The sequence below is a fragment of the Calliphora vicina genome, chromosome 5 (genome assembly GCF_958450345.1).
Source record: "Calliphora vicina chromosome 5, idCalVici1.1, whole genome shotgun sequence".
NCBI classification, from domain to species: domain Eukaryota; kingdom Metazoa; phylum Arthropoda; class Insecta; order Diptera; family Calliphoridae; genus Calliphora; species Calliphora vicina.
The window spans coordinates 77,259,685-77,287,582 of record NC_088784.1 but is presented as its reverse complement, the minus strand read 5'-3'; the positions used below and the strand labels follow the sequence as shown (position 1 = coordinate 77,287,582).

Genomic DNA, 27,898 nt, shown 5'->3' with positions numbered 1-27,898 from the left:
GTGGTGAACGAAACAAGTTTGGTGAAATAGAATTTTATTCACCACACTAAAAATTGTGGTGAATAAACTTAGATTCTAGAAATTCACCATGAATTTTATTCACCACACTAAAATCGTGGTGAATTTTTTAAAAATCACCACAAATCTTATTCACCACGATTTTTAGTCACCACACGACTGATCACAGACAGACGACCCACGGCTGGGAGAAAAATTCCTTCCCCCTGGCCGCTCAAAAATTTGTTTGGTCACTCGTGTGGAAAATGAAGTGTTTGGTGAATAAAAATCGTGGAGAATTTTTAAAAATTCACCACACACTACGTTATGTCAAAATTTTCAAGGAATAATTTTAATACATATGCAAATTTGTCACCCTAAAAGTAGGCAATGGTGCTTACGGTTTTTTATTACTACGGTTCTTTGATTGAATACGCTAGGAGGTGAAATTCGAAATTAAATTAATTTTAGAATAATTAAAGATGACAATAAAAGCAATCTGGCCACCCAGTCCCAAATAAAACTTACTCTTTTAAAAATTAAAAAGAGTAACTTATTATTCTCTCTTTCACTCATAATTCCAGTATCCACACAATACAGGCAAAATGAGTTACTACTGGAGAAACAGACACAAAACATTACGATGAAACATGTAAACAAAGAAGACAATGCAAAACAACAACAACAAAACACAAGAACCCCCAAATAGAATACAAAACAGAATTTACGGCAAATAAGATGAGTGCTTGCGAACAAGTTGAGTCGAACGGATCGTCAGTTAACGTTTAACGGAAGAACGTCGAACGTTGTCGGTGTGAAATAAGAAAAAAAAGAAACAAATTATACACAAAAAGGAAATAATAAAAAAAGAAAAAAACAACAACAACAGTGTGTATAACTAACATCATAAATACATACAGCGGAATTATACCCACACAAAATCTCTGTCTATACCACCAACTAGTAGTGACGGCTTAAAAAAAGTTGTGTGTTTTATTTAATTCATTTTATTTATTTGTCTGTCTGATTGTCAGTCAGTCAATTCAATAAAAATTACATTTGATTTAAAAATTACAACTCATCTTTCGTATACAAAAGAAAAAAGAAGTTAAGTTGGAAAAATAAATAAATAAAAAATAGCGAGTGAAGTGGTGTTTTTTTTTAAAGAGTTCCAATACAAAAAAGTGCGTACGAAAGTGTATGTGTTGAGCGTAAATTAAATAAAAAGTATGTGTTGTTTTTTTATGTGTATAGAAAAATAAAAGAAGAGGAAAATTGGAAAAAAATAAACTCGCACGCATAAATTGTTACTGTGTGTGTATGTATGTCTTAATCGGCTGTACCCTTTTCTCAAAATCGATGTAAACACGAGACAAAAAAGCAAATTACAAAAAAAATTACATACAGTCAGTGTTTTTGTTATTTTGAAAAATAAATAAAAGAAAAAATTGGGTAAAAATACCGGTCGTGTTCATTTTTTTTTATAAAAAAGTGTATTTTTTTTTAAAATAGTTTAAAAACACAGCAAAAACAAACAAGTCCAGCTCTTATTTTACAACTTTCGTTTTACGTACCAAAAAATAAAAATTAACTTGACGCGTTGTGTGCCGACAAAATAAATAATTTCATTTGTTCGTCGTAATAATAATTTTGCCGCAACTAGAATAATTCGATGATAATAATAAAAAAGTAAATATCTAAATTGTATTAAACGAAATTAAAGAAATAAAATTGTGTATAACTAAAAGTAGCAAAACCACAACTACTAACTACTTGGCAGTTCTTTATTAAAAAAAGGTAGGTATTTTTATATTTATAAATAACAAAATCAGAAAAGTTATAGCTGCAAATGCATGCACTATCTCTGTATAGAAATTCTTTAGCATAATATTTGCCTTAATTATTATTAATAAAATGTGATTTTTGAACACAAAATGTTAATTTAGCAATATTTTAATTTATTGCCGACATTGATTTTTATTCCACCATTTAATTTGCTTTAATTTTAGTATGTTTAGTGTTGTTGTTCTTGTTGTTATTTTGTTTGTTTTCTATGCTGCTTTATGTTGTTTTTGTTTCCTTAACTCGTTTTGTACACTCGTATATACCAAATAAAATAACAACAACAACATTTATAATCATTATTAACCATTTTTTTTAAACTCATCTTTTCTGTATTGTTTTGTTGTTCTTGCTTGTTCTCTTTATATTTTAGTGTCTAGTTTAATGTGTGGATGTGTGTGTTTTGTTGTTTTCTTTATTTATTTTTTTACTTTGTCATTATTATAATGAAAGCAACAACAACAAAAACATTCAATTAGAATTTGTAAATGCAAAGTTCGTTTAGTATGGCTGTTAAATACTCATTGTATTTGTTTTTGTTTTAGTATTGAGTTAAATTAAAGAGTGTGGTGTATTCAAAGAGTTGCCATATCGAGTTTAAATTGTAAATAAAGAAAGTGATGATATTTTTGGGAGTTTTTAAAAGGATTAAAATTAAAGCATTAACAAATTTAGGAACTAATGTTTAAAATATATGTATATTAGCGTGAGAGGCCTGAATTTTAAGCTTTATCGAGTTTCAATAGTCAAAAATCAAATGCTGAAAATTTGAGTAAAATTGTTTAACATTTTATTTAAAATTCCAAGTTTGGGTCAAAGTGGAAATATTAAAAAAAAAGAAAAATTAAAAATATTTTATTTAAAAATCATTTTTTACTATTTTCAAAAAATGTAAAAAATTAAATGTTCCAATTAAAAATCGCTTTTGTATTTTATTATTCATAGCTGTTTAACTATAAAACATAAATCTTTTCAGACATCGAAAACAAATTATAATTTGAAGCCAATAAAAAATCATAAAATTTCATGGATATCATCTCAAAACCCAAATTTTACATTTTTAAAATTGTTTTTAAACGAGATTTCCAAAAAAAATGTACGATTATAATAAAAACTTAATGAGTATTAACAAGTAAGAGAGGTATATTTGGCTGAGCCGAATCTTATATACCCTTCACCAAATTATACTTCGAAATAAAAATTTTAAATATTTCCTGGAAAAATAAATTTTTCGAATTTTTTTTTGAAATTATTTTTTAAATTTAAATTTTTTTTTAAATTTAAAAATTTTTTTTTTGTTTTTTTCAATTTTTTTAACATTTAGCGAAAAAAACTTTTGGTGAAAAAAATCGGGTTAAAAAATATTTTTCCGATTTGACCCATTATATACGTCATTACAAAGGTCTTTGAAATATCTATCATTAGATATCCATATTATGTATATTAATGACTTAGTAATCTAGATATAGGTCAAAAATAGGTAAAAAATCGTCATTGCAAAGGTCTTTGAAATATCTATCATTAGATATCCATATTATGTATATTAATGACTTAGTAATCTAGATATAGGTCAAAAATAGGTAAAAAATCAAGGTTGTCCTGGTTTTTTCCTCATATCTCAGCAATTTGTGGACCGATTTTGCTAATTTTAAATAGCAAACTTCTCGAAATCATGCCTGACAGAATTATTAAAGATTTGGATACCGAAGATAACTGGGGTCTTCAGAAAATTGATTTCAACAGACAGACAGACGGACAGGACTTAATCGACTCCGCTATCTATAAGGATCCAGAATATATGTACTTCATAGGGTCCGAAAATTATATTGCGGAAATTACAAACGGAATGACAAACTTATATATACCTTTTTTGCAAAATCGTCTTACAAGGTCTCTGGGCTTCAATTCTTTTGGTACCCAATTTCCCTGCTTTTGGATGAAACCTGTTACTCGCAATCGTTTTGACATTGCTTCTTGAGTAGCTCCCAATGATTTTGCAAGCTCTTGTTGAGTTGGACAACAATCTTCATGGAGAAATGCCTCCAATTCTTGCTCTTCAAACTTTTTTTTTAAGTCATACACTCAAATTCAGTAATTTAGTATAATTTTTAGTCTTAGTTTTGTAGCACTGTGTAATAACTACATCATCAGTAAATATAATTTTGAAATTATTTAAAAAAAAACTCATAAATGTACCTATACCATTTTTATTTTTTTAACAAAAGCTTAATGTATGTTCAAATATAGACAATATTACAAATTAAAATTCTTAACATGAGCTTAAAATTCTATAAAAAATTCTTATAGAAAAAAACAAAAAACAAACAAAAAAATACCATAAATATTTCTAATATCCAATCATTTTAATCTTTTTTAATTTCAGCTAAAAATTACGTGAGAAAAAAAGTAACAAACGAAGATAATACGAGAAATAAATGAAATAGAAAATACAGATGATAATAATAATTAAAATCGTTTAAAAATCATTTAACGAAAAGTGTTTTTCTCTCTGTAATACAAAAAAAATTTCAACATTGGCAATTTATTTTAACTACATTTGAGATCATTTATATTATAAATATATAGCAAAACAATATATTATAAAGTTAGTATTATTATATTGTCTATATATCTGGAATATATATAAACAAAAAAAAATTATACAAAATTACTATTATTATACGAAAGAAATAAACATGTTGTCAACCACAACTGCCACTTCTACATCGTCGTCGTCGTCAGTTTCTTCAGCAGCAGCAAAAACCAACAACACAACTACTACTAAAATGATGACCAAGTGTCATCGTCCACAACGCTGTCAAATGCAATACCATAACGGTATATCATCGTCATCGTTGCCATCATCATTATCATCAACATCATCATCCTTTTATGGCCTTAACAAATGGCTATGGACTGCTGTACTATTTGGATTATTAATAGTAACTGCTAGTGCTATAGATGAGGTAAGTTTGTTTTTGTTTTTGTTTTCATTTCTATTTTTCTGTTTTCCTTTTTTTTTATTCGAGTTTTTGCCTCCCTAATACTCAATTACTACCGACTGGTTTCCCCAACCAACATTTTGTTCATAACCAGCTAAGATACGGAGGTTTGATCTGAAATTGAAAATGATTTGAAATAAAATTTTTTATTAATTAAAAATAAAGGGACGATATGAAACCTTTCAATTTAAATAAAACAAAGTGTGAGTGATCGACCTTTTTAATTCTATTGGAAGGCCTATCACTCCCATTATTAATTCACCGCTGCTTCGCTGGGTGGTTGGCGTCCTAAATCTTAAATTTTCCATGACTCTGGCCAATCAATAAGAATGAATTTTACCGATGTCATGGGTTATGGGTTTGAGGGCCGCTGTGATTTGTGGCTCATTCGCATAGACCTGAGACTTAAGAAAACCCCACAAGGGGTCAAGTCGCGCGAGTTGACATCACATCCACGTAAGATTGCAGTGTCCTCAAATTGCTCGTACAATAATGCAGTTGATGTTAACCCTAACAGAGCCTATGATAAACTAACTAAACTACTGCAGCCTAATCCATTATTTATACATAGCGCCATCTCCCTTCGAGCAGATTCATGAAAGTTGTTAACGGACAAAACTAGATTAATCGAATTCTGGAGCTTTTAGCAGCTTAAACGTTTAGTGTTGCCATACTTACAAACAATGCTAATAACTGCGTGCTATCAACATTGTTGATAAGTAAAAGATTCTCCTGATGGACATGTTTATAGACATGATGAATGAACTCGTAACAATATCATCCAATTCAGGCCAAAAGATCTTGGTATTCATCGACCTATAGCGCTTGCCGTTATATAACAATGATGGCCTGGCCAACGTTGCTCTCCGTCTCCCAAAACCCACACTAAATAGTGACTTTTTTGGGATGCATTGGACGCTCTTGGATCTCATGTGTATGGGTTCGTCAAAAAATCCATAACTTTTGTTTCATTTTATCCAGAAATTGGCCTCGTCTCAGATGGTTCTTTGGCAAAACAAACTGAATAAATGACAATCAATTCTTCTAAATAGTGACTTTTTCGGGATGCATTGGACGCTCTTGGATCTCATGTGTATGGGTATCGTCCAAAAATCCATAAATTTTGTTTCATTTTATACAGAAATGGTCCTCTTCTCAGATGGTTCTTTGGCAAAACAAACTGACTAAATGACAGTGAATTCTTCAGATGTAGCTTCAACAATATGGTCGCTACCAACAGTCAAAGTTCGAAAGTCTCTATTGGACGACCCTCTAGTTTGAGAATAAAAGCTTTCTCAACAATTCAGCTAAATTATTTTCCATTATTTTTAACTATTCATAAAAGTTATTATCAAATAAACTTCAAATGTGAATTGCAGTTCGGAAACAGTTCCCAAAAACTTTGAAAATTTAAAACTCGAAACTAAGAAAACTTTAAGATTGGGCACAGTTCCTTTACAAAATATCACCCTATTAGCCCTGATACAGTTCGTTGTCAGAAAAATTAAAGCTCAAAGTTGATTTGATTCAGCCTAGTGCAATGACGAATTCAAAGTGTACCTGCTGTTCGTTTAGATGGATTTGGTTCCATCTGGCCGTCCTCTCTTGTTGTTTATCACTTTGGAGATAAAGCTCAGTGTTTTCGGAACATGAATCCAACAGCACTAAGGTATCATCTATTTCTCCATCAGTATCCCACGCATTCATCCCAAGTACACGGTGGGGATAATATCCGGAATTACGAATCTAGATCAGATCAGCCATGTTCTAGAATGAGGCTTTTAAACTAAGCGCGAATGGTCATTGAATGCTGAAGAGGCTATGACAGTATCAGCAAATCCTTAATATAAAACTACTGACCATAACTATATTGGTCGGGGCTGTACAAAGTTCTTAAAACCCAGCACAAGCTCTCCATTCAATTAAACTGAAAAGAAAACGTACATTAATATTTACTCTAAACTCAACGTTGTGTGTTTCACACAAAGCTGTGCATTCCTATCTGTGTAATATTCATCAATTATTGCTTAATTAAATTTTAATTATAGTTTAAATGAGATAAAAGAAATGGGAAAAACCGTTAATAAAACCCATCGTTTGCAACATTGACAGCAAACAGAAACAATAAAAAACACTAACAATAAAAGTTTATTATTGACAATGCCGCCGACAACGTTGAAAGCAAAAAAACAAAAACAAAAAACCTTAAACACAATTCAATAACGTTATCAGTTCAATACAGAGGATGAGTAAATTGCTAACCAAGTTCGTTCTCTTTACTCTGTCGCACTACTCGTCGTACATACGAGGTTAGGAGGGAAGGATTTGCAAGGAATGAAAGAAATTTGAGTTCAACAAATATTGATCTTGACTATCCTAGCTTTGTTGTAATTGATAACAATTGTGAAATTTATAGGAAGCAGTTATAGTATTATTTCATAATACATTTTTCTATTTAAGTTTAAGACAGGAATAATACATCTAACTCACATTAAACTGGCATCATGACCTTATTTATCATTAACCAACCTTGAACATTTAACCAGGAATCTATTCTAAACAGTTTCTGCAATTGTAATCACGAACAAATTGGGAAGTAGAAACAAGGTTCTCAAACTCCAGCAGCTCTTGACATAAGAAGGATAGAGACAAATTGCGATTGGTCAATTACACTGCTTCAGTGTGGTCTTCTTCAATTATGCTAGTCAAATATCTCCCTTAAGTTCACTTAGACGTCCTGAAAGATGTCCATTCGATCTTTTGACTTTTGTAGCAGTGTAACACCTGGAATGACAACTGCACGATGCCGTGAAGAAAGTTACGGTCTTTGGAAAACAACTTAACAAGTTCCAATACAAACAGAAATATTTAAACGAAAATGGAAGTGGATAGTTCACACACTTCGTAAAGGTGATAATGATTCGAAAGGAATCCCCAAGGAAGCAGGCGTAGATGACGACCTGCTCATACATGGAAGCGGCAGATTGAGGTGGAATTGACGAGAGTTCGTTAAAGCTGGAGGGGAACGCAAACCATTGCATACTACAGATCCGAATGGAACGAACTAGTTACGGCCCTATGCTCCTTATAGGAACATGTATTGGCTTTCAGGTTTACAAACAGAAAGCTTTTCGAATTTGATGGACCAGAAGGTACAAATTATTGCTACAGAGTCTTATAGAAATGTTATGATTTGAATACGGATAGTCAATTCACTGAAACCGTTCAACAACACAATCTGTTGGGAACAGCAGTAAGGGAACATTCAATCATGAGCAGGTGATCATGCGGTGGTTTTTCCAAATTTTGTTCACTAACTTCAATAAGTTCACTTTTTGGTCTTTTAAAAAATAATGGATTTATTAGTATACCAAAACGAATTGACGTCCTGAATGTTGCCCATTCTATCTTCTTCTATTCACGGCAGGATTACAAACAGAAAGCTTGTTGAAATCACCAACTGCACGATCCCACTGAAAAAGTTCAACAACACAATCTTCCGCAGCAAGGGAACACTCAGTCATGAGCAGCTGATCATGCGGTTGACTTCTAAAAATGTTTACTAACTATTAAGATGTTAGCCATCTCAACTGTCTCCAAAAAGTCTTACAAAAAGAATTTATCGAAAGGTACCAGGTACAGGTACCAATTGGAATGACAGCTACAGGATCTCATAGATAATGTTACTGTTTGAATACAGACATTCAATCCGCTGTAAAATTTCAACACAATCTCAACTGTCTCCAGTCTTTCCAAAAGAATTAATCAAAAGGTACCACGTAGAATCAACTGGAATGACAGCTACATGATCTCATAGATAATGTTACTGTTTGAATACAGACAGTCAATCCGCTGACTCAATTCAATAACACAATTTTCTGATTACCGCAGCAAGGGAACATTCATTTGTTTACAGGTAATCATGCGATTGACATCCAAAAATGTTTATTATTTATCAAAAGGATTTAGGATAGTCAGTCCTCTGAAACAGTTTAACAACAAAATATTTTGGATTAACGCAGCAAGGGAACACGCAGACACGGAACTAGTTAAGGGAAAATACATTTGTTTGCGGATAATCATGCGATTGACTTCCTAAAATTGTTATTATTAAGCTGTTAGCCATCTCAACTATATTCAACAAGTTCACAAGCGAACTCTTTTAAAAAGCATTTACCAAAAGGATTTAGGATAGTCAGTCCTGTAAAACAGTTTAACATCATAATATTCGGATTATCGTAGCACGGGAACACACAGACAAATATCAAGTCATATTAACTTTTTAAAGCGGATACGGATCCTAGGAAAGATCTAGACTTTACCATATCTAGAAATGTAAATCCTATATTAAATGTGGTCCAATGAACATTCCTGTGCTACAACGAGGTCGACCTGGCATGTATATGACGCCAGCAGGACGAAAATACTTATGGAATTCCTTCGTGAGCAAATAAGCATAATTGTCTCTTTAATTACAGGACACTGTATAATTGGAACACATGCCGAAAATCTGGTTCTACGATACAACGACTACTGTAGAAGTTGCCATAGTGAAGATGAGGAGGAGACTGTGTCTTACCTTTTCTGCCATTACCCGGCTCTGACAAACCTGAGGGAACGCATCCTCGGATCCCGATTCTTAAAATGCTTGGATGAGCTATCAAGGATGAATCTTAGACGAATCTACTCCTTCATCAGGGAATCTGGTTGGTTTAACTCGGAAACAATGGAAGTATTACAAATACCCTGCTGTTTACCCCTTGGGTATCACAATGTACCCAGTTTTGAATGGACCCAATTTAGCTGCTTGACGAGTGGCCGCCCATGAAACCTAACCTAAATCGAAACTCAATATAAGTATACGGAAATATCATTTGATATATCGTTTGACCATTCGCCTGTAGTATTGACCTATTATGAGAAAGGCTGTAAAACGAAATTAAAGATAAGTGTATGTGGATCAATAAGAATCCCATAATTTTTTCAATCTCTGAAAAGAGCAAAAACATTTGATTTTGCAAATAACTTTTCAGATTAAACTCATAGTCTTGTGCGTGCGAATATTTACGTTCTTTTGTTTATTCCACTGAAATCAACAAAGAATGTAGAAAAAAAAGCAAAATACATTAAATGTAATGACCATCGGAAGAGATGCAGCAAAAGAAGGAAACAATTGACTACGACAAAACCGAAATGTTGATGACACTATTGTAACTGCAATACACAACATAATCGTAACACTTTCACACATACACCTATTGAGAAAAGGTGTTAGCAAAATAGAGTGAAAGACAGAGAGAGAGAGCCACACTTCGAGTACAATAACAAAATTGATAACATCTTGACACGAACACAAAAGCATAAACAAAAACAGAAACGTAGTGCATAGTAAACGCGGTTAGATGGTGTGTGAAACGGATGGTCGGACGGACGGACGAAGGAACAGATAGAACCAACGACATTTAAAAACGGATGGAACCAAAATGTGCTGTCTGTGGACACAGCACGCTCAAACAACAAATGCATGCAAAACCACACACCATCAAGACAACAACGGCAGACATTAAGTGCAACAAAACTTTTGTAATTTTCTTCTATCTACTTCTTTTATCTTCCTACACTGGACGTTTAAAGTTAGTTGAGAGAGAGAGGAAGAGAGAGAGAGAAATATAATAAAAAAAATATTAATGGAATTTTACGCACATTGCATATTAAAAAATCAAACATAATGAATAATAAATAAATACAGAACAACAATTAAACGATGGATGGATGGATAGATGGTTTGAAGCAACAAAATACCAAGAAGTATTAACTACAATATATATTCAATACACTATTGATAGTCATCTATGAGAATTTTTATGAGGAAGGAAAGGGGAATAGCCTGATAGTTTAAGTGTTAGAATTTTACATAAAATTAAAAAGTAATAAAATGTTTGTAGGTGGCTTAATCCTAGCAACGTATCAATGTCAAATTCAAATAATATGCCGTTGTAATGGAATTTAAGATAACTGTAATATTCAAATCGATCTAGCTACATAAGGAAATTGTTATTGAATTCTAACAGCTTAGAATTATGGATACTGTATTAAGATCCTAATGAGAGCTTAATAACATCTCGTAACCAAAAGCTTATTTTAAGTTATTATAATTAAAATTTAAGTCAGATTTCAATTACCGTTACCGCTAATCGAAACCGAAATAACAGCAAATACCGTCACCACTAAAATATACAGTTGGAGTATCCCCCGAGGCGTGTCAGACAGGACCTACGGAAACACGAGGAGAGCATACAGAGGTATGTGCAGGGTCCATTTGATCGCCGTTCGTATATGACAGCTTTGAACGACATTCACAGGGACGCCATCAATTTCGCGGTAGCAGGATAATGTATGAATGTCGTACTTGGAGGTCGCCCACCACCGATAGCAGACGCCGAGAAGATTCTGCCGCGTAAACCAAGAGTCGTTCTGGCACAACTTAGATCAGGATGGAGCAATAGCATTAATGCCTTTTGGTCCCGCATAGACCGTGCCGTCCTTAACTTATGCCCTCATGACACCCTCCACACATTCAACTGTTCAGCCAACCCTACTTCACTACGTCCTATGGATTTATAGACTCATCCTGTTGAAGTAGCACAATTTCTTGGACTTGAACCACATGCAGAACCCACAGGACAACCTGATTGAATATTGAAAAATTGTTTATGCTGCTACAACAACAACCACTAAAACCCGTTTCGATTCGGTCAGATCGATCAGAGAGTTTTGAAGAGGCAATGGCGAGATGCAGATCAGAAATAATTTTTGTTTTCAATTGATCGTCTTTGAAGGAAACTTAAAAGAAATACCTATAAGATCATTAAATTATTTGAATTTTAGTCATAAAAATATATAAGAGCTTCGGATATAAGAGCTTCATCCGAAACTCTTATCCATCATAATAAAATCCAACATTAAAATCATTAAAATTTAATGATTCCTACATAATGTAAACTACTTCCTCTATATATTTCATCTACTAAGATTGTTAGAGTATTTGGAAATCTGCCAATTACTCTATTTGAATATATTCTTAATTAAAAACCCTCTACAGTAGTAAATATTGGTTCAAAGTTTAATTCATTGAATGGTTGATTTGGCCTTGTATAACTGTAATGATGATCGGGTCTCAAATGCTGATTTATACAATAGACTATACAAAGTTTATCAGTTATTATTAAACTATGGACAGATATTTGGAAACTTCATTTAAATGCAACCACTTTGAACCAGCTTACAGAATGTGCTCAACCACTGAACCAACAGTAAATTATGGCTAATTTGCTACCAAGTTTCAATTCGTTTAAGCTGATTTTTCATTAGAAAACAGGAAAACGCACAAAACCAAAATCTACATTGTAATGCAAAAGAAAAACAATATTTGTAAGAGCAACAAAAATAACTATAAACAACTCAAACAAAAAGGAGTAAATAATAAAGCAAGAGAAACAGAGAGGCGCAAAGAAAACATGGAGCATAGAATGAAATGAGTAAGTACTTAAATACAAAAGAAAATGAGTTATTGAGCCAAAGAAATACGGATAAAAGAAAAATTGTGGGCAGTTAAATGCCACAAGCTATAAATACAAACTAACTAAATATATTGAGTGGGTGTTTTAAATGAATCTTAACACTAAACTTCATACTCTAACCAACAAACCATGCAACGAATTCTTTTTTTTTTTGGGAACACTGTAATGAGTTTATAAGAAAAACAAAATAAAAGCTATTAATCCATTTGACATAGCCGTAACCACATTGTGTATGAGGGCAGGCTGAGAAGAACTTTCAAACATAACTCATTTTGTGTAAAGTTTTCTGATGTTTACTTTCATCAATAGCATCAAATCTCTTGCCAATGAGTGATTTTAGGAAGAATTTATGAAACGCTCTTTTCTAGCCAAATGTAAATCGCAAAATTTCTTCAGGCAGGAAGCATCATTTTTAACTGGAGTGTTAATTAGGAGAATATGTGGATGTCAGAGCAATCGTTTTTATGTTAAGAAGCGGACAACACAGAAAACTGTGGTTGTATAAACAGGTTATTAATATTGATCGATACTCTTGGTGAAAGTAAGCTGAAACAGAACAAGTACTCCTAGGATGGAGGTAATGGAACTAACTAACACACACCAAATCTTCCGTCTTAGACAATAAATTAGTTTAAATACAGGAAATCTATCAGTAGCCATAAGATTGAGGTTGAGTCATTACTTACTTCGGCTCTGAATCATTCAAAGGTCCAAATTCGCCCAAATCCAGATTTCCAAAGCTTAGAAGTAGATCTGATGCTGTCTGTGAACATAATGGAATCATTGAGTCGGACAATCGAATAACTGAAGAGATAAGAAAATCGTTTGCAGTTAAAAAAATTAGTGCTCTGCTAGCTTTTTGGATACCGCTTAGGCGTGCGACAAGTTTGATATAAGTAGGAGGTAGGATTTGATTCCATTCTCCAGTAATATTCGCCTATATCGCTACAAATCCAAATATTCAGTGTGAGGTTGAGTCATAATTTACTTCGGCTCTGAATCACTCAAACGTCCAAATTCTCCCAAATCCAATGATGCAGATTTTCAATTGAACAGCAGCAAACTTAGAAGTAGATCTGATGCTGTCCGTGAAAATGGTACCATTCAGCCAGACAATCGATTAACTGAAGAGATAAGAAATTCGTAAGAAAAAGCTCTGCTAGGTGTATGGATATCGCTCAAGCGTTGGACAAGTATGACATAAGTAATATTCGCCTATATCCCTACAAATCCAAATATTCTGTGTGAGATTGAGATGAACTAATGAGTCAATAATTTCAAGTAATTAGTGCAAATTGAACGATTACTTCTTGAAAAGAGAAAGCTTAGAAGAGAGTGACAACAAATTATTGTATATCAGAGCATGTTCTTAACAACATTGAGGCAGGTAATCGATTAACTGAAGAGATAAAAAAATCTTTTGAAAATAAAAATTACTTCTCTGCTAGCTATTTGGATATCGCTCAAAAGTTCGACAAATAGCTAATACACAATATCAAATCAGATCTGTTCAAATACACCCCAGAACTGGTTCACTACATATTGCGTTTAACATATGAAGCTTGGACTACGGACAACATTCCACAGTCACTTGTTGGCATTCAGAATAAGATGAAGAAATTATATGAAAATTGCCTCAAAGTTGGGGTAAGGATTAACTTACGTAAGACAACATATATGGGAATTTCGACCAACAACAACTCTCCAGTATCTGCTAATGGTGATACCATTGAGAAAGTCACTGAGTTTAGTTATCTAGGTAAAAGCCGAATTAATAAAGCTCGCCATACATACGCTTCTCTTTGCAGAGTTATGGCAGTCTTCCCATATATCAAAAGAAACACTTGCTATACGGCGGTGAAACCTGGAAGGTTACAAACTCAATCTCTTAGAGACTACAAGTATTTGTGAACAAATGTTTAAGGCGGATCCTAAAAATGTTCTGGCCGCGACGTATAAGTAACCAAGATCTGCTCCAAAGGTGCAACTCAATAACAATAGAAACAGAAATCCGTCGAAGAAAATGGCAGTAGATTGGTCACACCCTAAGAAAGGACAACACGGATATAGCCAATTCATGTTTACAGTGAAATCCTCAGGGACGTAGGAATCGTGATCGTCCAAGAATAACCTGGAGAAGATCGTTGGAAGTAGAGTTTAGAACCAAGGGGTTCTCATGGATACAACTCAGACATCTTGACCAAGATAGGATAAGATTTAGAAGTTTTATTCAAACACTATAGAATTATTTTCGTTTAATATACATATATTATCAAACATTGTTGCTAGAAGCTCCAATGGGAGTGGCGTATTTACGTGTACAATAAATACGTTAACTAAAATTTAAAAAAACACAATATCAAATGCATTGCTACGAAGCACGCATAGACTAATGGAGTCATATATATCAGACCCCGAATTTAGAGATATGTTGATCTCGAACCAACGATCTGTGCGATAGTCTTATCATCTCGATATTTGCTGGTGATACGTGCACTTCTCCCAATCATCTTGCTTCAATATTTACCTTGTGTTCCTACCAAATGAGTATCCTATCTACCATATTAAAGCATAGTCATTAAATAGACTTTTAAGAATGCAGCCGTACAAAAACATGATAGAAAAAAAGAGAGAAAGTTAGATTTAATGGAAAATAATATTAAGGCAAACTTTAACACTGCTGCTGGTAAACAAAAAAGGAATACATACGAATACTAGAATAAAGAGTTGGTCAAGTTTTTTTTATAAAAATTGTGTTGTATTGTATTTTCAACAACCGCAAACACTACAACAATGGCAACTACACAACAGCCTGGCAAAATATTGATGATAACAACATGTGTTACAATTTTGTTTTTATGTTTTTTTATTACACAACTACATTTAATAACAGCATAAGACCCAAAAAAGAACCCTAAAAAAACGACACAAAGAACATCCAAATTGTTGTCTTTCTATTCTTTGGACTTTTGTTTTTAAGTGTTGGACACTTAATGACCCCAAAGAAATCGTTGTAGCATAAAAGTTGTCCATTATATGTCGACAACCATTTGGATGATATTGCAGTTTGTTATATTTAGTTGTCTCATTTTGTTTTTTTTTTCTTTGCTGTTGTAGTATTTATTATTGCTGCTGCTACTGCTATTGCTGATGTTGTTGTTGTTATTATTGTTCTTATGTCTAATTTGGCAATATCATAAACCGGCATCAATTACTTTACTTTGGCTTGGTATGTGCTTTGATTTTATTTCATTTTACTGTCTGGTCTACATTTACTTTAAAAGAGTGTGAGAATGTATTGAAAGAGAGACAATATTTATACGAGGGTCATGCGAAGAAACTAATAGATAATTTTTGAGGAAGATAAATTGCCAAATCAGGCTGGCCTGCCCTAAATACATGGGTGGATCGCAAATTAGAGATTACAGTCCTTGTCCGTGTGACCGACCGTGCTCTCCTTCGAAATGTTTACGTATACTGTGAGTTACACACGAACAAATAATAATCGCCCTACCTAATCCGGACGACTTTGTGAATCCTGTAGTCTCCTTGAGAACCAACCAGTATTTCTGACAAATTTGATCAGATTCGTCAGTGATACACTTCTGAGACAGTCCAGATCATGAAAGAGACCTGTACCAAGCTTATTATTTTCGCTCTACTAAATCGGGGCAGCCACATAGGAGGTGTTGTACCGATACTTCCTCTTCCTCATCTAAACGAATTATACAATAGTTATAACATCACAGTAATTCGACATATATCCAATCATACAGTGTCAGTAATTATACCCGTAAGAAGCCTGATCTAATTCCTATCAAGAGTCATGAGAGTCTTGGTCTTTTTATTTGCCAGAGAGGGCCAGAGCATTCTGGATATTGTACAAGTGGTGATATTAAACCATCTGAGTTCCGTCTATATCATCACCTATTCATGAATTTATCTTTGCGCAATAGTTACATCCAAGGAGGACGCGTTAGTTGCGCATTTATTAGCGATTTCATTTTCCCGGATGTAATCATGACCTGTAACCCAATTTATTTTAAATTTACTTGATTTCTTTGCTAAATCATGGAGAAGAGTTCTCAATTCAACTCCAAATTGTTTTGGATTGCTCTGATTATTTCATACAAATCTGGCTAATATTGCCTAGGGATCTGGGTGAACTCTTAGAATAAGTGCTAAATTTTGTGGGATCAAAATGAAATGGATGTGTTGTAATCTGCAGGATCGACAAGGATATCGTGAAAACCATGATCGTTAGGAATAGAAGGGTCTATGCGAAACCGATAGGAATTGTCGCATTTGCTACATCTATAACTCAGTTCTGCCAAAACTACTCTTGTTCTTGATGCGATACTTCTTGCTGAAATTGGGGTTCCAAGGACAATGCCAATCATTTTAATTCTTTGGTCATAATTGATTCTTCTTGGCAATAGTATGGATTGTCTTTCTAGACAAAACAGGTGGGATCATCCTAGATTGAGCTGTCCTAACATTTTTAGGAGGAGAAGTTGTTATGGCTTCTCCGGTGACATCCCAAAAGTAATTTTGTTGTGTTCCTTGACCCGAAATACCTCTGTTTCCTGATGAAATTGGGGTTGCAAGGACAATGCCAATCGTTTTAATTCGTTGGTCATACTTGATTCTTCTTCGCAATAGTATGGATTGTCTTCCTAGACAAAACAGGCCAGATCATCCTAGATTGAGCTGATCATATACATACTTCGTAAATTTGATGATCTGTCCTGAGATTTTTAGGATAAGAAGTTGTGGCTCTTTCAATGACATCCCAGAAGTAACATTGTTGTGATCATGGCGTTGTGTTCCTTGACCCGAAATACCTCTGTTTCCTAATGGAATTGGCGTTCCAAGGCCAATCGTTTTAATTATTTGGTCATTCATGATTCTTCTTCGCAATATTATGGATTGTCCTTCTAGACAAAACAGGAGGAATCATTATCATTTAGAAATGCACACAGTAACCCTTATAGTGGTTGGCGTTCTAGATTAAAGAAACAGGTTGCATTTAATCCTTAATCTAATACGAAACTGTCGAATGCGTTAAACGCATACGCCAACCGCGATAACGTTGAATATTCCAAAAGATTATACTGTGGCTGACGTCTTAATCGAATATTTAGAATATTTAAGAGCCTTTAAGATTTAATCATCATGAGAAAACTATTTAGCTACTTCAGTAATTGCAGAATGGAAAAGAAAGGAAAGGAAGTTGTCTTCTCGATATTCCAAAGAAGAGTTTTAGAAATTTAAACATATAAATTGTGGCAGAAAAACAATTTACTAAAGTCTGAAATCGTAATTGGGAGATTCGTAACTAAATTCATTCATTCTATCTAACAAGGATTGATAAAGCTTTCAAGAACTATTTTAAAACGAATGATTACTCGAATTAACAATTTCTCCGACAAAGAAAAAATCAGTGATCTTCCTAAGATTTCATTTGTCTTTCGACAAAAGAAGAGTCAATGATCGTCCTAATCTTTTGGAACTTAACGATGATATCATATAACCTAAACTAGTTGGCTAATAGAGAGGTATTAAGAAGCGTTCGGAAGCTAAACGATTCAGCCATGATATTATAATAAGGTGAATATGATCGACCTTGTTGTAAGGAGTTGTTGGCTTATCAAGATCATCAGACGTGGATTGTAAACTTGGAAAGGGAAACAATATGGTAACCTTTTGTCCCTTTTTGAACGATCTTTGATAAAAAGAAAGCTTGGATGGCTCAAAATAGTTTAGGTTCTTTGAAATTTAAAAATATTTCACTCCTTCCGACAGAAGAAGAGTCAAAGGTCGTCCTAAGCTTTCGTAGAAAGATAAATAAATTAAATGAAGTCCTTGATATCATGTTGAGGCGTATGAAGATGCGTTCGGGAGCTAAACGATTCAGCCATGATATTATAATAAGGTGGGTATGATCGAACTTATTATCAAGATCATCAGACGTGGATCGTAAACTTGGAAGGGGCAACAACATGGTAAACTATTGTCCCGGTTTGATCGATCTTTGATCAAAATAAAGCCTGAAGTCCTCAGCATTGTTTAGGTTCTTTGACATTTAAAAATATTTCACTCCTTAGCACATCCGGACAAACCCTCGTACATATCTTGTACTTACACACTTTCATATTAAGTATATGCATTTATTTGTTTTGTTTCTCCTCATTCTACTGATTCGTTGACATGAATGGAAAATACGGATGGAGACATTGCCAAGTTGAAGTGCTCGTACGTATGAGTAGTGCGAGTGAATGTTTATATTTGCAAAATTTATATGCTGCAGACAAACAAAAATTATGGCCTGTGTCTGTCTCTGCAACACTGTCTGTTCGGCTTTGTGTCCGGTATTTGGTCAGACCGTCATAGAGACTTTTTTCGGAAAAGTATTAAAGTTTTCCTATTGCTGGTGTCATTCTTGTTGTTGCTGCTGCTGCAGTTACTGCTGTTGTAACTGGTATTTGTGGAAAGTATAAACCAAATATGATGTGTTTGCATTATTGATGTTTCAAATTGTATTAGTTTATCGAAACTTGTGTTATTTTTCTCATTTTCTTTTCTTTTCTATGCTGTGTAGGTTTACTTTTAAGTCTGTCACAAGATTGTGACGACTTGAATGACACTAATCGATTTTGTATGGAAGTGAAATGGAAAAAGTCTAAATGTTGATTTAGAGATTTGTTTTAAGTATATTGCAAACTAGGTTGAGTTGTGAGGGCGGCACACAAGAGATTAAACTACGCAAAAGAAATTTCTAATGAAACTAATCAAATGGAATGCTGGTTAGACGTTTATTTTTTGGTTTGTTTAACAAGTGATAAGTCTAAGGATTAAAACGAAAAACTAAAGATAAAGAGGGTGGGATTCTGAATCGATTTTATTAAGGCTGAATATCCAAGATCTCCAGTTAAGGATATTTCGAAGACTTTTATTTAAAATCATAATAACCTAATTGGTTAGGAACACAGTCTTTATCACAGACATTTCTCACAACTCTCATATCCAACTGCCAATATCTGTCTCAACTTAAAAAACTAGATATTTTTTTATGTTTCATATCTTCTAAACATTAACAACATACTACCACTATTCCCACGTTATCTGTGGCTATATTATGTGCTTGTATAAATAATGTATTTGAAAAATTATTCCTCGTTTTCCTTTTATCTTAATATTTATCGTAATTACTTTGGTTTGCAAGCCATTGGACGCTTGTTCAAACGTTAATGTTTCTAAATTGTTTAAACCTAAATTGATTGATTATAACAATTACTTACAAGCAGTAAAAGATTATTGACCTACAACCATAAACACCCATTTTAATGACGACTACTTTTATCTTATCTTTCCAATAATTGTAGATAGTTATAAGTGTTAATATTAAATCACAGTGTTATGTATTCCATTAATTTTATCGTAGTTATGGATACACGATACGGAGATTGTGGAATTCTAATATTTAAAAGAATGAGTGATTATTGACATAAAGTGAGCAATTGAGATTAAAGAAATACTGATCGTTACCACGTGAATTTGAACTAAACTTCGGAACAATTTTAGTTTTACTCGGCCAACGTTTTTTCTCCAGTCTTAATATCAGTGGAACTGTTACAGCAACGACATTAGAGTAATGCCAATAATTTTACAAAATCGTTTTCTTTAAAGCCAGGCAGCTCCAATATGGGACGAGATTTAATGTATCGAATAAACGAAAATTCACAATTCGATATCTAGAACGCTTGCAATCGAGATATACAATACGTAGCTGGAGAATTAGAAACACTACGATCTATTTTGAAGGAGATAAAGGCGATAATTCTAATAAAAAATAGATCAAGTTCGAGTATATTGAAGAATTTTTATCAGAAATTTAATAAAAAGTTTATCAAAGGACTTTTGTTGCAATCCATTTGGGATTTAATTAATTATCAAACCGATAAGAAGATTTTACTAAAATAAATTGGAATGCTCTTAATAGTAAATGAACGTAGCGTATAGACTAAAGTAGTTTTAAATAGAGAGATATTCTACTGGTTTCGGTGTTTTGTGAATTGAGGAGTGGTGGAACTGCGCTAGAAAACATATCGTTTGAAGGATGTAAGGAGTGCGTTATATACGAAATATTTAAAGTTTACCAAATACTAAAGGTTGAAATATCCAAAATCGAAATATATACAAACTGTTACAATATAGGTAGGTTTAATTGGTTGCCGCCTGAAGCGTGGCACACTTGCGTCCAAATCGTAGGTCATCGTTACTCCGTTACAACAGCTCTTCTGCTCTCGAAATTCCTCTTTGGGGAAAAAAAACCTCCGGTGGATATAGTTATTGCTAAGTTTACACTCTTCGGTGGAGTGAGAAGGGGTTTTACGTAGCGAAGATATAACTGTCGTGGGAACGACTGTCACTCTCCAGCCACCATGTTGATCTAATGAAGGTGTGGACTCCAACCAAGTCATCTCTCTCCAGCTTGATAAGCTATTGATCTAATGAACCCTTGTCTCTCTAAGGATAATCCAATTTACAAGACTTTTCTCTCTTGTCTGTTCAGTAGTCTCATCTTCTCTACCCAAGTCATCCTTAGAGAGACGGTCATATAAAGGGATATACTAGCCGCCTGAAGCATAGATCACTCCATCTTGATCAGTTCTTGATCTAATGAACCCTTGTCTCTCTAAGCATGATCCAAGCCCAAAGACTTGTCTCTCGTCTTAACAATAAGTTTTTGTTGATGAAACATTCTTCGTGTGAAGACTCCAAATGCCGGGCAATTACATAGTAGATGCTCAGTATTCTCCTCTGCTTCTCTAACCTTGACATCATAGAGCGGCAACCATGTAAATACACTAATGAAATAGGCTAGATTATCAATTAGCCTTCTGAAACGTAGATCACTTGGATCCGTAACGTATTCCACCAGCCATCCTCGTGATACAATGAAAAATGGCGGACAATGACATAAAAGATGATCAGTAGTCTCCTCGACATTGCAACAGCCTGGTAAATTATTCTCGTATGTATTAAAATTTTGTATTTCACCCATATTTCCTTTGCAATGAGATAAACTATGTGAAATTGGTTGTTTACCTATCGTTAGACGGATCAACTCATTTAAATCCTATATTCAAAACTACGTCAGTCCTGCAGTCTCCAACAATGTTTTCATGTTCAGGAACTCATACAAATATAACCAATGAGTACCTCAGAGACACCCGCCATTCCTAGACACTTTTCGGAGGTATAAACACATTTTTTTTTTGTGAATATCCCTGCCCCATATCTCTTGATACTAAATTTATTCCTCGGCTAATACTATAGACATCGATTGGGCTTGAATTACGCTACCACAATCCGGTAGCCTGAGGGACAGTCTCAAATTCAAGTGGACCGAATGGATACCGCGTACAACCTCTTCAATGTAAGAATAAAATAAATTCTTACTCAAATTGCGAATATCTCGCGAAGTCCCAGATAATCACAGCATTAAAGGAAACGAATAGGCTGATAAACATTATGAGATCACCCTATAAAAAGGGAAACCCTTCCCAAAGTTAAAGAACGAGCTTAAAGAATGGGAAATAAGTGAGCATGTCAGAAACTGACAAAACTCTACAGTCGGTAGAACGATTGAAAATCTATGGGGAAACCCAAACCATGCAAATACAAAGGAGATTTTGCTAAATACACCAACACTTAACTGGACATTCAGAGCTTGAGACTTGGAATATCTTAGGAATACAAATTGAAAATCACATAGAAATTATATTGACGGAATTAAGTTTTTAACCTAGGCCACTCCTAAATCAATAGGCTTGTGGATATGGAGAATAACACTTTCATGAGCGAGCAGAACATAACGAAATGACATATGTGTATATCCGGAATGGGTATGCGACATCGAAGCGCCCCTCTACTCGTTCTTACCCTTTCATGTGATTTTGATTTGTCAGTCAATATTTCGATTATATTCTCTGGAAATTGAAGGAGGTTTTCATAGTCTATCCGGTATATTTGTCGTAAAAACTGAATGTGAAAAGGTATTTAGGTGTAGTGTAATCAACAGGAAGATCCATATTAATGACACCCGAAATGTTGGCATGATCATAGTTATTATGTTTCCAGGACTTTGTGGCAATGTGTAAATGTTTCAGCCAGATTGGATAGTGCAGGAAAAAGTTTTGAATTGATATTTCAGCTAGTTTAAAAACTCAAGACTAATTTTAACATTATAGACTGTAAATATTTCAATAAAGTTGACCGCTTTATTCACTTTGATATGGCAACACACTTAACCACTTTGCTTGCTTGCTTTCTGGCTGACTGTCTGGTTGGCTGGCTGGTTGGCTTGCGGGTTAATAGTAAATTTTGCACGAAAAACAAACATGTCTGCATATAGTGTTGGGTGTTTGAAAAAGTTGTAATTCACAATTTTTGAAAAACTCTTTGTAACATTTCCATTAATATTATGCCTGGCATGATGAGAGTGAGAGTGCTGATGATGATGAGGGTGTGAAAGGGGATGTAAGAGAGTTTTAAATTGGATTTTATGATACTGAAAAGGAAAATTAAAAACAACAACTCAAACACACACATACAAACGAACGGCTATTAATTTCCAAGTTGAAACAGATGTTTTGCGAGCACGAAAAACTGACAGGAGGGAAAATGAAAGCATAAAAGAAAAACATACACTCACACACGATTCAATGGAATAAAAGAAAATCTAATAAGTTTTGAGTTTTTATGTGTGCAAGCATACGTATGTATGTTAAGAACATTAAATGAAAAATGATATGGCCAACAACTAAAATTGACTTAACGATATTAGTAGATTGATGATGGTTGTTGAAAATTTTAAATACTCATTCAATTTGGTATAGGTATAAAAAGTGTAGAAGAAAACCAGTTTAAAATGTGGAGGTGTTTTGGGAAAAAAATATATGGTTTTGATAGACGCTGTTTATAGGTAACTGCAGTGAAATATAGTTTTCAAACAAATATTAACAATTAAATAAGAAATGGATAATAGTTTGTGTTAATGTCAGGAATATAAATTTATTGAAAGTATTGGTCACTGTTAGCTATGACTTTTTCCCATCTTTCTGCCGATTTCCGATACTCTGCTCTGAAGTATCCCAGAGAGAGAGCATCGATGGAAACAAATAGGCGGTTGAGGTAAAACTTCCCAACTACATCTAAATACTTTTTAACAGGTATTGCAATACGATCTCTAACGCGGGTTCCCAATGATGGTCTGGTCAGATTTCAGCAGCTCATAAGACAAGGTGGGGCAAAAGTAATCATGCTTCCTTCAGAATATCGGTTGTGGCTCGAGCAGTATGCGCCGTCCTCTTCATTGAATTGAGGAAGAAAAAAATTCGGTAATCATGAAACTGTAGCGCGCGCCGTCCACAATCGGCGTGTTGCCCATGGCGTTCCCAGCACACCAAGCAGCCTAGCGTATACAGCACACCAAGCAGTAACTTTGAACGGGTGTAAAGGCTCTTCGTGGGTGATTTTCGGTGCCCCTGAAACGATTATTTTGTTTCTTCACGTAACCGCTAGGATGGAAATGAGATGAGGCTCATGATAATTTTCGATGAGAAATCATACACCTTTTCGTTGAGATTCAGGATGGATAGACGCGTTTGGCGGTCAACAGCTGATGCACTTTCACCAAAATTATGCGTAGGGACCGTCGGCTAATGCCCAATTGCGTGGCACGTCGTCTGATCGATGTTCCGGGCTCCTCTCCGACATCTTGAGCAACAGCAGCGATATTCTGAACAGAACTCGGATTCCTCGGTGGTCGGCCAGCCTTGGGAAGATCTTGTATTGTTCCAGTTTCTTCAAGGCGAGTGGCCAAACGACGCAGTGCCAGGAAATCTGCGACGAAATTCACACAATCGACGAATTGTTGCGCAAAGAAATGGAAACTATTATTTCGCGTTCTTGCGGAGTAAACCGTTTCATGACTTGTCGAATTGTATTCTGCATTTGTTTACTTCACAAATATCAAAATGAATTTACATTTGGCGCCACTTGCAAAAGTTGTTGGAGTTTTCAATAGGGTAATTACTTCTGTCCCAGCTTGTAAATAGGACCCTTTTGGTGCCACCAAATACATAGCATTACCTTAGCGCTATGGATATTTGGCTTTGGTATCGATTCGGCAGATTGGCCGAGCTTTACATACGATCTCTAACGCTTCAGATTATTTTTAATGGATCCATTTTTCATCGTAAGTAGTGTTTCGGTGCAAAAATGATTTTCTTTTAATGAGTTCAAGCATTATTTCGGACATGCAAATCGTCTTTCAAGATCTCTCGGCTTCAATTCGTATGGTACCCAATTTCCCTGCTTTTGGATGAATCCTGCTGTTCGCAAACGCTTTGAAATTGCTGCGTGAGTAGCTCCCAATGATTTGGCAAGCTCTTATTGAGTTTGACAACAATCTTCATGGAGTAATGGCTCTTTTTATGGCTGTGCTGGGTAGGCTTTGTCTTCTGTGTCAAAATAACCACTTCTGAACCAAACAAACCATTTCTCGCACGTTAAAACCGATGAAACACATTCACCATAAGCTTCGGTGAGCAATCGGATTTAAAACAGATTAAATTTGGCAAATAAAGAAGAAATTGTAATCAGTTTTTTTTTATTTTTACAAAAATTAGTGTCGCTAAACCCAAATTTTCATTTCAACGTTTGGCGAGAAATCGCAACATCTGACAGCCCTGATGATTTCTCTGTACATGCTTTACAACAATTTATTTCATTGTATGAAAACAATTTTTTTCTTCTTTTTTAAAATTTCATTTACATTGTAATAATGTGTTGTCTAGAACATTGTTGGAGGTTTTCTCTTTACATTGGAGTACAAACTTTACCAAAGAGTAATGTTCATTCTCAGTGGATTTTGTTTATGAGTTTTGTTCTTTCTGTTCCTCATTGTTTTGAGATACCTACAGTTGAGTTTATTTTCTTGTTTAAATGAGTGAAGTTGTTTGTTGTTGTGTATGAGTGTCTTCATGTTGGGGTGGCAGCACTAAAGTAATGTCAATAATCAACATTGTCTGCCATGTTGCCATATTTCATATTTATGTTGTTGTTTTATTTTTTTGTTCTCTGTTTGTTACTCTCAAATGTTTGTATACTCCATTCAATGTGTGTGAGCGAGTGTGTAGGTTGTTTGTATGGTTGGTGTAAAAATGTTTTTCGCTACATGTGCTGCTGCATTTACAGATGTACATATGTACATGTTTGTATATATGGTTTGTCTTTTTATGTGTAAACTTCATTGTGTGTATATTTTATTAAATGATGTTTGCTGTTGTTGTGCTGTTATTTTTATTTTCTTCGTTCGCCAAACTTTTTCAACTCATTGAAAGTCTGTTTTTTGTTGTTTTCATTATTATTCTCATTTGCCCCATTCACTGTTTGTTGTCGTTATGTGCCTTGTTTTTTTTTTTTGCAAGTTGTAGGTTGATTTTTTTAATCGTTTGTTTTTCGATTTTTGTTTATGGTCATTTGGTGCTGCCATATTTTTTGTAAACAGGAAAAACTTTAATTAAACATTTAATATAACGTGCTATAATCTAGTGCTATGACCCAAACGATTGAACGATATAAAATACAACAACAGTGTGAAAAAGCAATGGAAACTATTTCTAATATACTATTAATATCTAAAACTGGCCACACACGGATGATTTGTGAGTGCAATTTGTTCGTGTTCGACGTCTTACTTGTTAATGGGGCTGTGCGCGAACAAAACCAGAAGTAATTAAAAATTTTCAATCACAAATAAGGCGAACATATCATTCCGTGTGTGGCCAGCTTAAGTCAAAATCCAAAAATATGTATTTGATTAATGACCATGGAAACTTAGGTTTAAATTTTACAAAAATAGTCTGGCCCTTTTAGTGGCCCAGTATTTTGTTGCATATCCCTTGTTTTTTATTACCACATAGACGATGTATTAATATTTTGGCATTCCCTCATAAAAGCATCTGCTAAAGCCTCTTCATGGTATATTTTTGAGACCGTATTTTGGGATCAACAGTTTCCATAGGTTTTCTATGGGATTGAGAGCTGGTAACTTCAAAACACGTATGTAACCTCATCGTTTACAACCCTAGTGGTGTGTTTGGGATCATTGTCATGCTGGAATCTCCAAGCTTGGGACAGATTTTCCTAAGCATATGGATATATTTATGTATAACATCATTTAAAATGCATCTTTATCTGATTCTAGTCATAATATATTTTATGATATGAAATGGACCCATGTCTAGCCCTGAAAAAAACCTCCACATCCAGATATTGTCACCGCTATCTTGACTTCCTTAGTTTTGTACTTAGGGTCCAGTCTCTTGACCATCGACGGTCTTACAAATGTTCTCCCATCACGCCTCTTAAATTTTATTTGGAAGAGAACAGTATTCCATCTGTATCGACCTGCAGTACGGATTTTTAGAACTATGGCTAGCAGTTCGAGAACTAATTTCCAATTTTTTTCTTCTTGGACCAGCACTCAGGGGATGAACCCCACTCATTCAAAGCATTGAGTTGGAACTAGGAAAATAGATTATGGGAGGGAACTTTACTACATTGAAAATTACAGGAAAGACTTTAGCGGGAAGTTTGTTCCACATACGGACAGTACGGCTGTGCACAACTCATTACAACACCCTGTAGTGTGTTGTGCGGTTCCCTAGCCACATTTACCACAAAGGAATGAAAAACAGGAATCAGGAACAAGTTTCATAATTTCATCAAAAGACATTTCATTGTAGTATCGTTAGAACAGTGAAACGCAGCCCACATTGCCAATAATCACCTTCGACCTCTGCTGTACGCGGTCGAGAAGCTCCAAAATAGACAGGAATTTGTATTCCATTTTCTGTCGGATATATACAGCTGGTGCAAAAAGTGAGAAGATCAGATGGAGTGATCTCCTCGTTTCAGAAAATCGACACACTTGAATACTTCTTTTGACACTTGAAAAATGTGTTTAGAAAAGCGGACATCACAATGTATTCTGATTCACAATATTTACACATTCAGAGATTATCACAAAGTCCCGATTAAGGAAATCATTCAGGTTTTGCCTCATTGCTCCAATCTCCGACATGATTGGTCTATAACTGAATGAATATGAAAGGCAAATGTTGCGTTCATCTGCAAAAGAACAGGGGATCACTGAATAAAGCTTATCGCCTCATTTCTATATCCATCACTGGGGCTATACGAACCTGTTCTACATTTGCCATGGGCGATATTTTGCTCATTTCACCTTTATACGTCTTGGTAAAGGATGTGGCTAGCATACTGCAATTAGGATATATGAGATTGCAGGAATTCAAGTCGTTGACTTGGTGAGGTACATGCATCAGAGTACAAGACTATAGTCTACCGGTCTCGGTATTGTTTAGGAGCTTTGAGCGTCTTATG

The 27,898-nt window shown here is 34.5% G+C and overlaps 1 protein-coding gene across 1 annotated transcript in view; it reads left to right on the top strand.

The window, feature by feature from the left end:
• Positions 1 to 774: 774 nt before the first annotated feature.
• Positions 775 to 27,898, top strand: part of Sdc (Syndecan) — a 510,046-nt gene continuing 482,922 nt past the window's right edge. The window contains exons 1-2 of the mRNA XM_065514507.1: positions 775 to 1,794; positions 4,223 to 4,805. Of these exons, the coding sequence (XP_065370579.1) occupies positions 4,536 to 4,805 (270 nt within the window). The 5' untranslated portion in view covers positions 775 to 1,794; positions 4,223 to 4,535. The remainder of the gene's footprint in view (positions 1,795 to 4,222; positions 4,806 to 27,898) is intronic.